Source organism: Colletotrichum lupini, chromosome 8 (assembly GCF_023278565.1).
Source record: "Colletotrichum lupini chromosome 8, complete sequence".
NCBI lineage: Eukaryota > Fungi > Ascomycota > Sordariomycetes > Glomerellales > Glomerellaceae > Colletotrichum > Colletotrichum lupini.
In genome coordinates this window covers 1,771,232-1,786,266 of record NC_064681.1, presented here as the reverse complement: position 1 = coordinate 1,786,266, position 15,035 = coordinate 1,771,232, and the positions used below count along the sequence as shown (strand labels likewise).

The following is a 15,035-nucleotide window of genomic DNA, read 5'->3' as shown; positions in this document are numbered from 1 at the left end:
ATGGCGTCTGCAAATCTCGACAACGCAGAGGCCCAGTGGCGAGCCCAGTTCGAGGCCATGAAAACGGCTTTGGCTGGTCTTAAGCTCCCATCAGAACCCCCCTCGGATGTAGATTTCGACGATGAATACGAAGGCTACTCCTCGGGCAACGGCGCACAGGACGTTTGGGACTTCATCTCAGACGACGAAGACGATGAGTACAGCAGCGACCAGTTAGACGGTCACGACGCCAGCAACGGCGACGCTGCTTACGGCGCCGCCTGGTTCGTGAGCAAGTGCTCATCCATCGCCGCCAAAAATGGTCTGGCCGAAGACGTATTCCAAAACCAGATCATCAGCATCCTTACATCCGGCCAAGGCGACGAGGAGCTCCAGTCCCAGCTCGCCGATCTTGTCGGCTTCGACGACTTTGAGTTCATCATCGAACTGCTCGGCCACCGCAACGAGATTGTCATGGCCGTCACCTCCCAGGGATCCCAGGAGCCCAAGGGGAAACTCTTGAGCAAGGCACAGCGTGAGGAGGCCTTGAGACGGCAGGACTTTGAGCACAAGAATGCGACTCTCGCGCCCGCCATGACCAGGGAAGTCCAGTACCCTCATGTGTACAAGTCATACAACGCCGGAAACTCCCTCAGCCACTCAGGCCAGAAGTACGGTCTCCCAAGCGGTAGCGAGAGGCTACTGTTCGACAAGTATGAGGAATATGCCATTCCTGCAGGGAAGAAGGGAGTTCTGGGTCCCGGCCAGAGACTGGTCAAGATTTCGGATATGGACGGTCTGTGTCGCGGCACCTTCAAGGGCTACAAAGCTCTCAACCGGATGCAGAGTCTGGTTCACCCAGTCGCATATAAAACAAACGAGAATATGCTCATCTGTGCCCCTACTGGTGCTGTAAGTCGCTCCAAGTCTGTCGTGATATGCGCAGGTTACTGACCGGAAACAGGGTAAAACGGATGCTGCGATGCTCACAATCCTCCAAACTATTGGTCACTACTGCACACCCAACCCCATTGAAGACATCACTGCCACAGACTTCGCAGTCGACCTCCAGGATTTCAAGATTGTCTATGTCGCTCCGATGAAGGCTTTGGCCGCAGAAATCACCGAGAAGCTCGGCAAGCGACTGGCATGGTTGGGCATCAAGTGCCGTGAATTCACTGGAGATATGCACCTGACCAAGGCTGAGATTGTTCAAACCCAAATCATCGTCACTACCCCTGAGAAGTGGGATGTCGTGACGAGGAAGGGAACTGGCGATACTGAGCTGGTGCAGAAAGTCCGCCTTCTGATCATCGATGAGGTTCACATGCTTCACGATGAGCGTGGTGCTGTCCTCGAATCTCTCGTCGCCAGAACCGAACGCCAAGTCGAGAGCACACAGTCATTGATCCGTATCGTCGGTCTCAGTGCAACGCTTCCGAACTACGTGGACGTTGCCGACTTCCTCAAGGTCAATCGGCACGCTGGTATGTTCTACTTTGACGCCTCATTCCGCCCGGTACCATTGGAGCAGCACTTCATTGGTGTGAAGGGCAAGGCTGGTTCCAAGGCTTCCAGAGAGAACTTGGACACCGTTGCCTTTGAAAAAGTCAGGGACATGCTCCAGAAAGGTCACCAAGTCATGGTCTTTGTCCATTCGCGACGAGATACTCTCCTGACGGCCAAGATGCTGTATGAGAAGGCCATCGAAGATTTCTGCGTGGATCTGTTCGACCCCACGGACCACCCGAACTACGAGAACGCCGTACGAGACATGAAGCAATCCAAGGCGCGAGACTTGCGAGAATTGGTGCCCAAGGGTCTGGGTATCCATCACGCTGGTATGGCACGCTCCGACAGAAATCTTATGGAGAGGCTCTTCGGAGAGGGTGTCCTCAAGGTTCTCTGCTGTACGGCGACTCTCGCCTGGGGTGTCAACTTGCCCGCGGCTGCGGTCGTTATTAAGGGAACCCAAGTGTACAGCGCACAGGAGGGTAAGTTCGTCGATCTTGGCATCCTAGACGTGTTGCAAATCTTTGGTCGTGCCGGTCGTCCCCAATTCGAGGACACTGGTATCGGTATGATTTGTACCACCCAAGACAGGCTCCATCACTACTTGACTACCGTCACGGAGCAACAACCGATCGAGTCCAAATTTTCCACCAAGCTCGTCGACAATCTGAATGCTGAGATTTCTCTCGGTACTGTGACGTCGATTCCCGAAGCTGTCCAGTGGATTGGATACTCATACCTCTTTGTCCGCATGCAACGAAGCCCAATGAGCTACGGCATCGAGTGGGCTGAAATCAGAGATGATCCCACTCTTGTTCAGAGGCGTCGTACACTGGCTATTCAGGCGGCCCGAACTCTTCAACAGAGCCAGATGATCATCTTCAACGAAGTGACCGAGGAGCTCCGCAGCAAGGATATCGGCCGCATTGCCAGTCAGTACTACATCTTGCACACGAGTGTTCAGATCTTCAACACTATGATGCGCCCCATGGCCACTGAGGCGGATATTTTGAAGATGATCGCTATGAGCGGAGAGTTTGACAACATCCAGTCCAGAGATTCTGAAGAAAAGGAACTCACACGTCTGAGGAACGATGTCGTTCCTTGTGACGTTGATGGCGGCATTGACACGCCTCAGGCCAAGACCAACATCCTGTTGCAGGCATACATCTCGAGAGCGCAGCCAGAAGACTTTGCTCTTGGCAATGATCTCAACTATGTTGCTCAACAGGCGGGCCGTATTTGCAGAGCCTTGTTCATGATTGCTTTGAATAGGAGATGGGGACATCAATGCCTGGTTCTCCTCACCCTCGCCAAGTCTATTGAGAAACGTATCTGGCCCTTCCAACACCCTCTCCACCAATTTGATCTACCCAAGTCGGTCTTCAACCAGCTTGATGCCAAGGATAACATGACCGTGGAGGCAATGAGAGACATGGAATCTGCCGAGATTGGTAGCCTGGTTCATAACCAGAATGCGGGCAAGAAGATTGCACACATTTTGAACAACTTCCCGACCATCAGCGTCGAAGCGGAAATTGCGCCTCTCAACCGCGACGTCCTCCGAATCAAGTTGTTCATCGAGCCCGACTTCCGATGGAATGACCACATTCACGGGACTTCCGAGTCGTACTACATCTGGGTCGAAAACTCTGAGACGTCTGAGATCTACCATCATGAGTTCTTCCTTTTGAACAGGAGGAAGCTCCACGATGAGCACGAACTCAACTTCACCATCCCTCTCTCGGATCCCCTGCCTACCCAGATCTATGTACGGGCAGTTTCTGACCGATGGCTTGGCGCCGAGACGGTGACGCCCGTTTCTTTCCAGCACTTGATTCGCCCAGACACTGAGAGCGTGTACACTGATCTCCTCAACTTGCAACCGCTACCCATCAGTGCTCTCAAGAACCCGGCTCTCGAGGAGATTTACGCCCAGCGCTTCCAGTACTTTAATCCCATGCAGACTCAAATTTTCCACACCCTCTATCACACACCCGCCAATGTTCTCCTCGGATCTCCCACTGGCAGTGGAAAGACCGTTGCGGCAGAGCTGGCGATGTGGTGGGCTTTTAGAGAGCGGCCAAAATCCAAAGTCGTGTACATTGCGCCGATGAAGGCTTTGGTTCGCGAGCGTGTCAAGGATTGGGGAGCTAGACTTGCTAAGCCTCTGGGATTGAAGCTCGTCGAACTGACAGGTACGTTGCATGCGTCTTTCGATCCCGAAATACCAATTGACCTGACTAGGTGACAATACCCCTGATACGCGCACCATTAAGGATGCCGACGTCATCATCACTACGCCCGAGAAATGGGACGGTATCTCTCGTAGTTGGCAGACAAGAGGCTACGTTCGACAGGTCAGTCTCGTCATTATTGACGAGATTCACCTCCTCGCTGGTGATCGTGGTCCGATTCTGGAAATCATCGTCTCTCGTAAGTGTGCACCCGGTGAATGCACCCTAGCAAGATACTGACCGACCCAAGGCATGAACTACATCGCGGCATCCATCAAGAACTCTGTCCGCCTTCTTGGTATGTCGACAGCATGCGCCAACGCCACTGATCTGGGCAACTGGCTCGGTGTTAAGGAAGGCCTGTTCAATTTCCGCCACTCCGTGCGTCCGGTTCCCCTAGAGCTGTACATCGACGGTTTCCCCGAGGTCAGGGGCTTCTGCCCGTTGATGCAGTCCATGAACCGGCCGACATTCCTCGCTGTCAAGACGCACAGTCCAGACAAGCCTGTCATCGTCTTTGTGCCGTCTCGAAGACAGACGCGCTTGACGGCCAAGGACCTCATCAACTACTGCGGCATGGAGGACAACCCCCGCCGATTCCTCCACATGGACGAGGATGACCTCCAGCTCAATCTCGCCAGGGTCAAGGACGATGCTCTCAAGGAAGCCATCAGCTTTGGCATCGGACTCCACCACGCCGGTCTGGTCGAGTCTGATCGTCAACTGGCTGAGGAACTTTTCCTGAACAACAAGATCCAGATCCTCGTCGCCACCAGTACCCTCGCGTGGGGTGTCAACCTGCCGGCCCATCTCGTCGTCGTCAAGGGCACGCAGTTCTACGACGCAAAGATTGAAGGTTACAAGGACATGGACCTGACGGACGTCCTCCAGATGCTGGGACGTGCCGGCCGTCCGCAGTTCGACAACTCCGGCGTGGCTCGCATCTTCACAAAGGATGCCAAGAAGGACTTTTACAAGCACTTCCTCCACACCGGCTTCCCCGTCGAGTCGTCCCTCCACACGGTCCTCGACAACCATTTGTGCGCCGAAGTCTCGGCCGAGACCATTGTCACGAAGCAGGACGCTCTCGACTACCTGACCTGGACCTTCTTCTTCCGCCGCCTGCACAAAAACCCGTCCTACTACGGCCTCGAGATCTCGGCCGAAGAGCACAGTAGCATCGCCGCCCAGACCATGGCAAACGACTACATGATTGAAATGATTGACAAGTCCCTCGACGAGCTCGCCCGTTCTAGCTGCGTCGAAGTCTTCCCCAACGGCGACGTCGACCCCACCCCGATGGGCAAGATCATGAGTTACTACTACCTCTCTCACATCACCGTCCGCCACCTCGTCAAATACGTCAAGGCCGCCGCTTCCCTCCTCGACGTCCTCTCCTGGATGTCCCGCGCCACAGAGTACGACGAGCTCCCCGTCCGCCACAACGAGGACCTCATCAACGAGGAGCTCTCCCGCAACCTCCTCTACCCCGGCAGCTCCTTTGGCCTCCCCATGTGGGACCCCCACGTGAAAGCCTTCCTCCTGCTCCAGGCACACATGTCGCGCATCTCCCTCCCCATCACCGACTACGTCGGCGACCAGACCAGTGTCCTCGACCAGGCCATTCGTATCATCCAGGCCTCCATCGACGTCACGACCGAGCTAGGCCACCTCTCCACCTGCCTGCAATTCATCACCCTCCTCCAGTGCATCAAATCCGCCCGCTGGCCCACCGACCCGGCCCCCTCCATCCTCCCCGGCGTCGGCCTCGACACCCTCAAATCGGACAAATCCAACCTCACCCTCGCCAAGATCTCCACCCTTGCCTCCTCCCCCTCCAAAATCACCTCCCTCGCAAAACAGCTCTCCGTCCCGCCTCACCAACAACCCCGCTTCGCCAAAGCCGCCTCCCAACTCCCCAACCTCGCCGTCTCCGTCCCCGCAGCGGAAACCACGGCCCTGGGCATCACAGTCGACCTCCGCCGCCTAAACGCCCTGACCGAGCGCGACGCCCACGTCTACGCGCCCCGCTTCCCGAAACCCCAAAACGAAGGCTGGTTCGTCCTCCTCGCCGAGCCGGCCCGCGACGACGTCCTCGCCGTCAAGCGCGCGGGCTGGTCCGGAGGCGGACCCGGCCGCAGCGTCGCCGTCGGGTCCAAGCCTACCGCGCGCGTGGCTATCAAGGTCCCCGAGGCCGCGCAGGGCAAGAAGCTCGAGGTCATTGTCGTCAGCGACGCGTACGTTGGGCTAGAGTACCGGGTCACCGTCGACGTCCCCGCGGCGCCGGTCGTGGATGACGACGTGGATAAGTCCAAGAAGGCGCAGCTTCAGCAGCATGGTGACGGTGCTTCTCGGGCTTGAAGGCAACGCACATACTCACTCGCTGTAGACCACAGCCACCGTGACAGAAGATGCGCTCTTTAAGAGTGGCAGTGGCAATGAGATTTGGGCTGTATTAGATGCAGCGTAAATGGAGAAAGAAAATGCCATGTATGCAGATGATGAGAAACCCGCTGCTGCTGCTGGGACGTGAAAACCTCATCTGACTCGAACGAAAACAATATAAACGAGAAGAGAACACCCATATCCCATGCCCTATGAAAATGAAAACTATTCAAGAAACAACATGTGGACAATGCTCTCTCGCGAGAGATGATGTCCCCCCTCCTGTCCATGTAAACAAACAAAAGTGTAAGAAAAGCCCAAGAAAAAAAATATCTCGCCCAATGAGCAGTATTAAGGGGCAAGGTAGAAAGGGGTTCATCCCTTATACCAAGTGCCCATGACACGACAAAATAGGAAGAAAACATCCTTCATCCGCAATATGTAAACGACCAAGAAAAAAATCAAGACATGCCCGCGCCCCTTTCCCAAAGCCCTCAACAGAGTGAAACTTGCCCCCAAACATCTTTGAAAATCCTCCTCCTCGCTTTCCCGTGTACTGTGATACCCCAAATGATGAGCACTATTCGCAACTGAACTGATCAAGGTGCCCCAATAACCAAAAAACAAATCCAACAAAACGCCTTCGCACCATGCTTGCAGTCTTCCAGGAAAATAATCATCGTCGTGTTTCGCTCCGTGTGTACTGTATTCAAAGTGCGTGCTCGGTGTGCCTCAATCCGGATGATGCGTCTTGCTGCTGTTGCTTTTCATGTTTGCACCTGAGCCGGCATTGTGACTCGAGCAGAAAGAACATAGATGCCGCAGGGCAGCCATGCGTATCGTCTTCGTCTTCGTCTTCGTCGTCGTCGTCGTCGTCAAATATCCCTCTCAAGTCGTCATGATCCGTTCATACCCTCTTCTCATGTCGTGCCGGGATGCGAATGCCATCCGTCGATGCAAACGAGCTCTTCATCCATCATGCAAAGGACGTACAAGGTCATGCTCACGAGGCCCAATGTTCCAGAGTCTCGTCCGCGCATCTCTCGTCTCTGCATGTCGTTCTCCTTGTTGGGACGACTTCAACAGCACTTCCTCCTTGCTTTCCCAGCACCTTCGTCGGCATCCTGCTCCGTCCCGCCCTGCTCAACCGTGACAGCAGGCGAGAAATTTGGCGAAAACAGCCAGCTCCGCCGGTCCCTCCCAACCCGGAAGCTGCCCCTGGGATTCATGCCGTCAAAGTACCCGCCGTCCATGCCCGTCTCGTAGCCCGGCGTGCCAGGCGTAGCCGTAGCGAGCAGCAGCGCCTGCTGCATCTTGCGGTTCTGCTCGACGAGCTTCCTCGTCACGACGCGGAACACCTCTTCCACGCCCTCGCCGCTCTCGGCGCTGATCTCGTGGCACGCGTCCCAGCCGACCTCCTGGCCCCAGAACCCAGAACTGCGTTTCGAGGACGGGCTACGCGGCTCGCCTCCGCTTGGTCCGCCGCCAAATGTGCTTGTACTTTGGTGGACTTGTGAAAAAGATTGGCGCGGGTCGGAGGAGGAGAGGAGGGAGGGCATGCCGCTGGACGTGGCTGTCGGAGGCGGTGTCGAGGCCAGGCCGGGGGCGAGGTTTTCTGCGACGTAGGCTATGCAGCGCTCAAAGGGGACCTCGCGGCGGGAGGGGTCGCGGGCGACGATGTCTGCTTTCGTGCCGACGACGTGGAGGACGACGTCGCCGGGGAGGTTGCGGCGGAGCTCTGTGAGCCAGACACCCATTTCGGTGAAGGACTGGGCATCTGTGATGGAGTAGCAGAGGATGCAGGCGTTGGCGCCGCGGTAGTAGAGGCGGGAGATGGAGCGGAAGCGTTCTTGGCCGGCTGGAGGGAACGGAAAACACACATGTTAGTAAATTGAACAAGTCTCTTTTTGCGACTGCGACAACAAAGTTGACAGAAAGAGCAACTTTATTATCGCAGCTGGTGGTCAGGATGGGTGGAGGGTGGAAGGGAAAAGCATACCGGTATCCCAGATCTGTAGTCGCACCACGGTGTCGGTATCGCTATCGACGACGCGCTTGGTCATGAAGCTCGCGCCGACGGTGGAGGTTGTCTGGGCCGGGTTGAAGGAGCCCTTGCAATAGCGCATGACGAGGCTCGTCTTGCCGACATTTTGGGAGCCGAGGACGACGATCTTTGCCTCGAGAGACGACATTCTCCCTTTTCTCTCTCCTCGGATGCCCCGTATGCGACGGGGAAAGTGAGAGGGTGAGGTTGGGTGGAGGTGAGGAGGAGTAGCGCGGAATGCGCTTTCTTGAGGAAGAGAGGTCGGATCGGTCGGTTAGGTGGAGAGAAGCGAATGTTTGACCAGGACAGGTTTGCCTTTGTAAAGTGGTTCGGTGCGTGATGCGACCGAGAGCCTGAGGGGTGGTGCAGGCTGTGGTGGTGGTGGTGGTGGTGGTGGTGGGCACCGGTAGTGAGGGAACACTACTGGAATTCGGTGAGGGACAGCGCGGGAATGTTGGTGAGAATGGGTTTGTTGAAGAATCGTGGGGGGATTCAGGAGGGAGTGAAGCTCAAACGGGTGTGGCTTTCGTGCTACTCCTCGATTGGGGAAGACGATGTTTGATCCTTTGGAGGGAAAAGGGTAAAGACGACCGTTTGATTTCGAGGGAGGGAGGACTCGGCGAAACGTTGATGGTGGTGGTGGTGGTGGCTTCCGCTCGGTGCGCGGGCTTTCTCACTCTCGTCTGTTGTGATACCGGGGGTAAGGTGAGGTACTTGTGTACGTACACGAGGGAACAACAAACACAATGCGCTCTTTTTTTCGTTTTTCGGTTCTTTCCTTTCTATTCAGTCTTTTCTTTTCTAGTGTCCTTTTGTCTTTCTTCGCTTAGGGTAAGTACGTGAGTCCTAGATCGAAACGTAGTCACGCCGGCGCCAAGTTTAAAACGCAGGCAGCCACGAGGTCAGTGATCGGCCGATGAGGCGCGTGGTGGTTGTAGTGGTGGTGGTGGTGGGTGCCCGCCTTTTTGGTAAGCGGGACAGACAGATTTGGGGGAACTGGATGGGAATTCGAGGGTGCATGAGACTGCGTTTCTGAGGTGAGATTGAGCTGCCCGGCAAAGACGGGAGAATCACCAAGTTTTTCTTGATAATTGGAAGAGAGGGAGACCTTTGAAACGGAGAGTAGGAAGTAGGCGATTCGGCTCCGAGAAGTGTTGTAACGGCCGCTAGCAACGGACGAGGATGTGGGTTGTTTGATTTCTCAGTGTTGTTTTGTTTGTTTTGTTGTTGTATTTTCCCTCTCTCTATTTCTCTTCGCCTACGTAACAAGGGGGGATGGTGGGATAAGGATCACGGACGGGGAGCGAGGGGAATGATATGGATTCGGCTCTGTTGTTCAGTACTCAGAGAAATCATACAACTTGACATGATTCTACCATTGTGTTTTAGGTAGTTCAAATCGAGAGATTGGAGTTGCACCCCGCCCCCATTTTCCGTTTCTGTTCGAGACCAAGGTGCGTTCCGAACGAGCACCATGTATGGGATTTAGTGGTTGGCGCGGGGGAATGAGGCTGAGGCCGTGGGGTTAAGCTGTACTATAGCTATCTCATGTTGGGATCAGAACGGTTCGTTATCAGGAGAAACTGCCGATAGATGCGATATGGCTTTGTTTAGGAAGGGATCTTGCATGGACGGGCGTTGGGGAACTTGAGGGGGCATCTGATGTAGCAGTGTATCAGATGGTGAGCGATGATCCCAACTTCTTCTTCTGCTCCTTCTAGAAATATTCCACTCAGGAACATTTCCGCGGAGAAATCGGCACCAGGCCCGCCTTCACAATTAACTGCAGCTAACCCGCATATCTGGCGCGACCATTGCCTGTAGTAATCCGTAGAGAGCCTCCTCAACTTCACTCTCAAAGGATGCCACAAGAGTCAGTCGCATTATCATCCACCTAGTCATCCGATTTAGAGATAGTCTACGGCAGACTACAAGAGGCACTCTGCCAAAACCGTTCTTTTTAATAAACCTACGGCTACCGTAAATTTTAAGTATTAATAGCGCAACTTTCTTATATATATAAATAAATATTATAATAAATCCTATATATTATTATAAAGAATTACTTATAACTATAAGTAGTAGTAGTTACGTAAGGGCGGTTATATTACTTAGTAAAAATAAAGTAACTAGGGGGTATATCTTCTTTACTAATTTTTATTATTAATTAATTTCCCTTTCTTCTTAACTAACCTAATATTCCTCAAGTAAGGTAAGTAATTTATTTACGCCCTTATAATTACTTATTAATAACTATATTTCGCCTTATTATACTTTATACCCTTTTTTATTTTACTTTTATTATTATTATTTAATTATATACGTAATTATAAGTATAATATTTGCGATTTACTAATTAAAAATATTAATTAAGTATAATTAGGCAATTTTATACGTAATTACTAATATAATTTTTATTAATTAGTAATTATACTTCTTTTTAGGCTAATATACGCGTATATACCTATTTATAATTTAATTCTTTTTATTTACTTTTTTCTTTAGTATTAACTATTTACGTATATATACTAATAATTTCGTATAGGATACTCCCTTTTTTAATAATTGCGTACGTAATATAATACTTATAATAAGCGCTTAATATAGCGTTCTAGCCCGTATTAAAAATATATAGCTCTTAATAATCCCTATATACTAACCTACGTAGTACCCTAACAACCTTACGTTTTATAAAATAACCTCTTACTTTTTTATTAATATATATACCTCTATATAATAACTTCTTTATTATATAGATTCTTATATTATTTATAAGCTCTTTATCTTCCCTTTTAAAGACTTTTTACTAAATCTATAACCTTAGTATTATATAAGTTAATATATACTACTTTATATTATTTAATATTATTATACTAACTTATATAATCTAGCTTTAGTGTTAAATTAAGCTTAACCCTAAGATTATTAAAAATAGCCGTTATATACCCTTAAATATTATTATAACTCGTACTTAGACTACTAATACTATCTAAATAACCGTATATAATAATACTAAGATTAGTACTAAGTTATACGCCCGTTATAAAGCTAATAAAAGTATATTTACTAATTATATTACTTTTATAAATAAGGGCTACTTTAATTATAATTATATATTTACTATATACTAATATATGCTCGTTACGCCTCTTATTATTATTTATATATTACTTTATACTACCTTATATCTATTTATAGTTTACTAACGGTTTATATTAGTTTATAATATACTTATTAAAGTTATTAAGCGCGGTTATAACTATAAAAGTTACAATAAAATCCGTATTAGTACTCTATTTAAGTCTTTAAGTACTATTCCCGCTATATATTTCTATATAATAATAAAAGCTTTTAAATAAGTAGCTAAATAAGCTAAAAATAATAAAAAGGGTATATATAATAGTATATAAGATTATAAAAAGAGTTATTAACTTATATAAACTCTAAGTAAGGAGTAATTAATTTGATATTCTTATATAGTATAGTATAGGAGTTTATATAAGTATATATTAAAATATAATACGGTTAAGCTTAATACCTAAGTAATAAGGCCTTTATAAAGTCGTAAGGTATTTATTAGTTATAAGCTAGAGTATATATACTTAGTTTAACCCATAAAAAGCTATAACTAACTATATAAAAGCTCTCTCTAAAGTTTAACGTTTTTAATAAAATTATAAAACTTTTATTTATTATATATTATTGTTATATACTTTTCCGTTCTTTTTAGTATTATAAATCCCTATAAGTATTTATATTTCTATATATATACTTATAAAACTTTCTAAATAAAAAGATACCCCTATATATCGCTATAATTATGTATAAATATTTATTCTTTATTTGAAATTTCTTTTTTAGTTTCTTATTTTATATATTACTACTTTCTTAAAATAGTACAATTACGTATTAATTTTTTATTATATTAAACGATAATTATTATAAAGTTAAAGAGTAATTAGACTTATAATATAATTATTATATATATTTTTATAGTTTCTAATATTAGAATTATAAAGCGAACGTTTAAACGTTAACTTACGAAATAGAACTTATAATAAAAAGAGCGTACGGTCTTTTCTAAGGATTTATTAATTTATATTTAAGAATTATTCTTTTAATAATATTAAATAATAAAGATATCTTTTTTTAACTTTAGTCTAAAGAATTTATAATTATAGCTATAGGATTATTAATACTTCGTTAATAAAATTAGTTTTAGTAATAATAAATACTAAAATAGCTTATAATTATATAATAATAATTAAAAAAGTTTTTTTTTTAATATATTAAAAGTTATTTACTATACTAAAGAGTATAATAAAGAGTATTTTTATATATAAGTTCGTTAATAAGCTTATATTATTAACTAAGATAAACTTTATTTTATATATTATAAAACCTTTTTATAATAAGTTTAAAATTAGTTAAGTAAGATAAGGTATTATCGTAAAAGGTTTATAACTCTTAAACTAAATTATATTTAGTTTTTAAATATGTATAATAAACTTTTACTATTTAAATTTAAAATCTATATTAATATTAATACTTATTTATAGTTTATTATAAAGTTCTATATAAGGGTTTCTACTTATACGTCCCGGAATATACTTATATAATATTTTATTATTATTTAATAATAGAGATTTATATTATTACGAGTTTATTTAAACTAAGGGAAAAAAACCGTTTTTATATTTAGTATTTATTACTACTTTTTATAATACTATTTAATAATAAAAAATCTAATTATATTCTATAATTATTAAATCTTTAGTAAAAGTATTTATAATATTAAGATTAAGAATTAGTAAAATCGCTTTTATTAAAGTAGATTAGTATATTAATAAGTAAGTAGTATATATCTTAGTATATATAAGTATACTTACGTTTATAAGAATATTTCTTACTATTTAAGTTCTAAGGGCTATTTTATATAAATATACTCTCTAACTAAATTATATTTCTATTTATATATATATTACTAATTCGTTCTAATTTTATTAACTTTATATAAATTTAGAACTTTTATTAAATTCGTTATTAAAAAGGTCGCCCTTATATTATTTTTAATTAACTATAATAATTATATTATTAACTTATATTACAAACTATATAAAACTTTATATAACTAATTAACTAAGACTAAGTTTAATAACTATTAAATACTATTTAGAATAGTAATAATCTAAATATATATCTTTTTTAAGCTATTTTATAGATTTATATTTTAATTATTAAGGGCTCCCTAATTATATTAATTAAAAGTATAAAGTTTAGCGAGGCTAATTATTTTAATTTTAAAGCGTATTAATATTTTTATATTTATCTAAAGTAGTATATACGTAATAAGCTCTAACTAAAAGTTATTTTACTTAGTAAACTATAGAGTAATATTATATAAGTTAAGTAAAAATTAGAAAACTTTAAAATTAATTTTAAAATATTAAATAGCTTCGTAATTACGAGTAATGCTAAGGACGAAAAAGAATTATAAATATAATTATAATTTATTTTAAACTATTTACTAACGAGAATACTCGTTTCTATTCTTATAATATACTAAATTATTTACTATTATAAACTTTATCTTCTTATCGAACTATTATAATCTCGTCTTTTTTATTATTTTTATCCTTTTTAACCTTTTTCTTAGCCTTTACTTCCTTCTTAACGATCTTCTTATAATGGATTCGGGATGCGGCCGGCGACAGGACGCCGATGACTCAGCAACCGGTATACGGATCGCATTATAAAAGAACTTTTTAAAAAGCAGAGCCCTTACGAAGGACTCTATAAGCTTTAGTCTTATAATATATTGTTACGAAGGTAACTTTGTTTACCTTATTATTCGCCTTATTATCAATATTACGTAAGCAAACTATATACCATATTAATCTACGATTTCTGTAGATTATTATAGGTATTGATTATGTAAGCAATACTGCTTATATAAGCTTACGTGAGCAATGGAAAGTACTAGAAGGTAACTGAATAATCTGGAATTTACTCGAGGCGGAATTACGTACTACGATTACGCATTCACTTACGTATACGCTTATTAATTATATCATAATTAATAAGCAATGGAATATTCTAGTAAGAGGTTTTTATGCCTATATGTAGGCGTGTATTTGCCTATCTAGACCTTTCGTTAAGCAAGCAACTTCTCATATAGTAATTCAACTATATTACTCTCTTTACTACAAAAACCTCTTTTATATATGCTTATATCCCCTATATTCATATATTCTTGCTTCTATATGAATATTCACTTTTTATATTCTTTATAAGAATATCCCGCATTACCTCGTTAAAGCCATACGTGCTAGATATACCTATACTTATATTATAGCCTCGCTAGTTAAGTACTCATAGCCTAATCTCTTATACTTCTTTTTTTACTTAACTAATAATTTCTCCTTAATTTTTATTATTAGTTTAATACTAATACTTATTAAAAGCCGTATTTTCGGAACATTTTTATATATCGTTTTACCTAAAGTTTTAGTTATAATTAGCTTTATATAACCTTTTCCTTTTTTTACTAACTAAGGTTTAATAACTAATAACTTAATTTTAGTTTAAAAAATAATAAAAAGTTGGTAATTTTTTTTATATAAGATCGTAGTTTTAAAAAAGAATCTCTTTAAACTTATAGCTTCGTATATTACTTTATAATATTCTAAAATATTATAAGGATTTTTTTATATTAATTAAAAATACTATTTACTTTATCAAAAGAATTTACTAGTTTATTATAAAATATAAAATAATAAATCGTATTATATTTTAATATAAAATAAATGTTAAGAAGCGATTAAACTAAACTTTTTTAATAAACTTCTTAATAACTTAGATATTAATATAAGTTATTA

At 43.7% G+C, this 15,035-nt stretch overlaps 2 protein-coding genes across 2 annotated transcripts; one reads left to right on the top strand and one right to left on the bottom strand.

The window, feature by feature from the left end:
- On the top strand, nucleotides 1-6,089 carry CLUP02_15003 (Sec63 Brl domain-containing protein; the record flags this gene model as incomplete). Its single annotated transcript, XM_049293927.1, has 4 exons — nucleotides 1-891; nucleotides 944-3,689; nucleotides 3,739-3,927; nucleotides 3,979-6,089. 4 exons carry the CDS (start codon nucleotides 1-3, stop codon nucleotides 6,087-6,089), a joined length of 5,937 nt encoding a protein of 1,978 aa, XP_049151073.1.
- A 733-nt stretch (nucleotides 6,090-6,822) lies between these two features.
- CLUP02_15002 (Ras family protein) lies at nucleotides 6,823-8,305 on the bottom strand (the record flags this gene model as incomplete). The annotated part of the gene is made up of 3 exons (XM_049293926.1): nucleotides 6,823-6,998; nucleotides 7,225-7,971; nucleotides 8,113-8,305. The coding sequence occupies 3 exons, from the start codon at nucleotides 8,303-8,305 to the stop codon at nucleotides 6,823-6,825; spliced, it is 1,116 nt and encodes a 371-aa protein (XP_049151072.1).
- Between the last annotated feature and the right edge of the window lie 6,730 nt (nucleotides 8,306-15,035).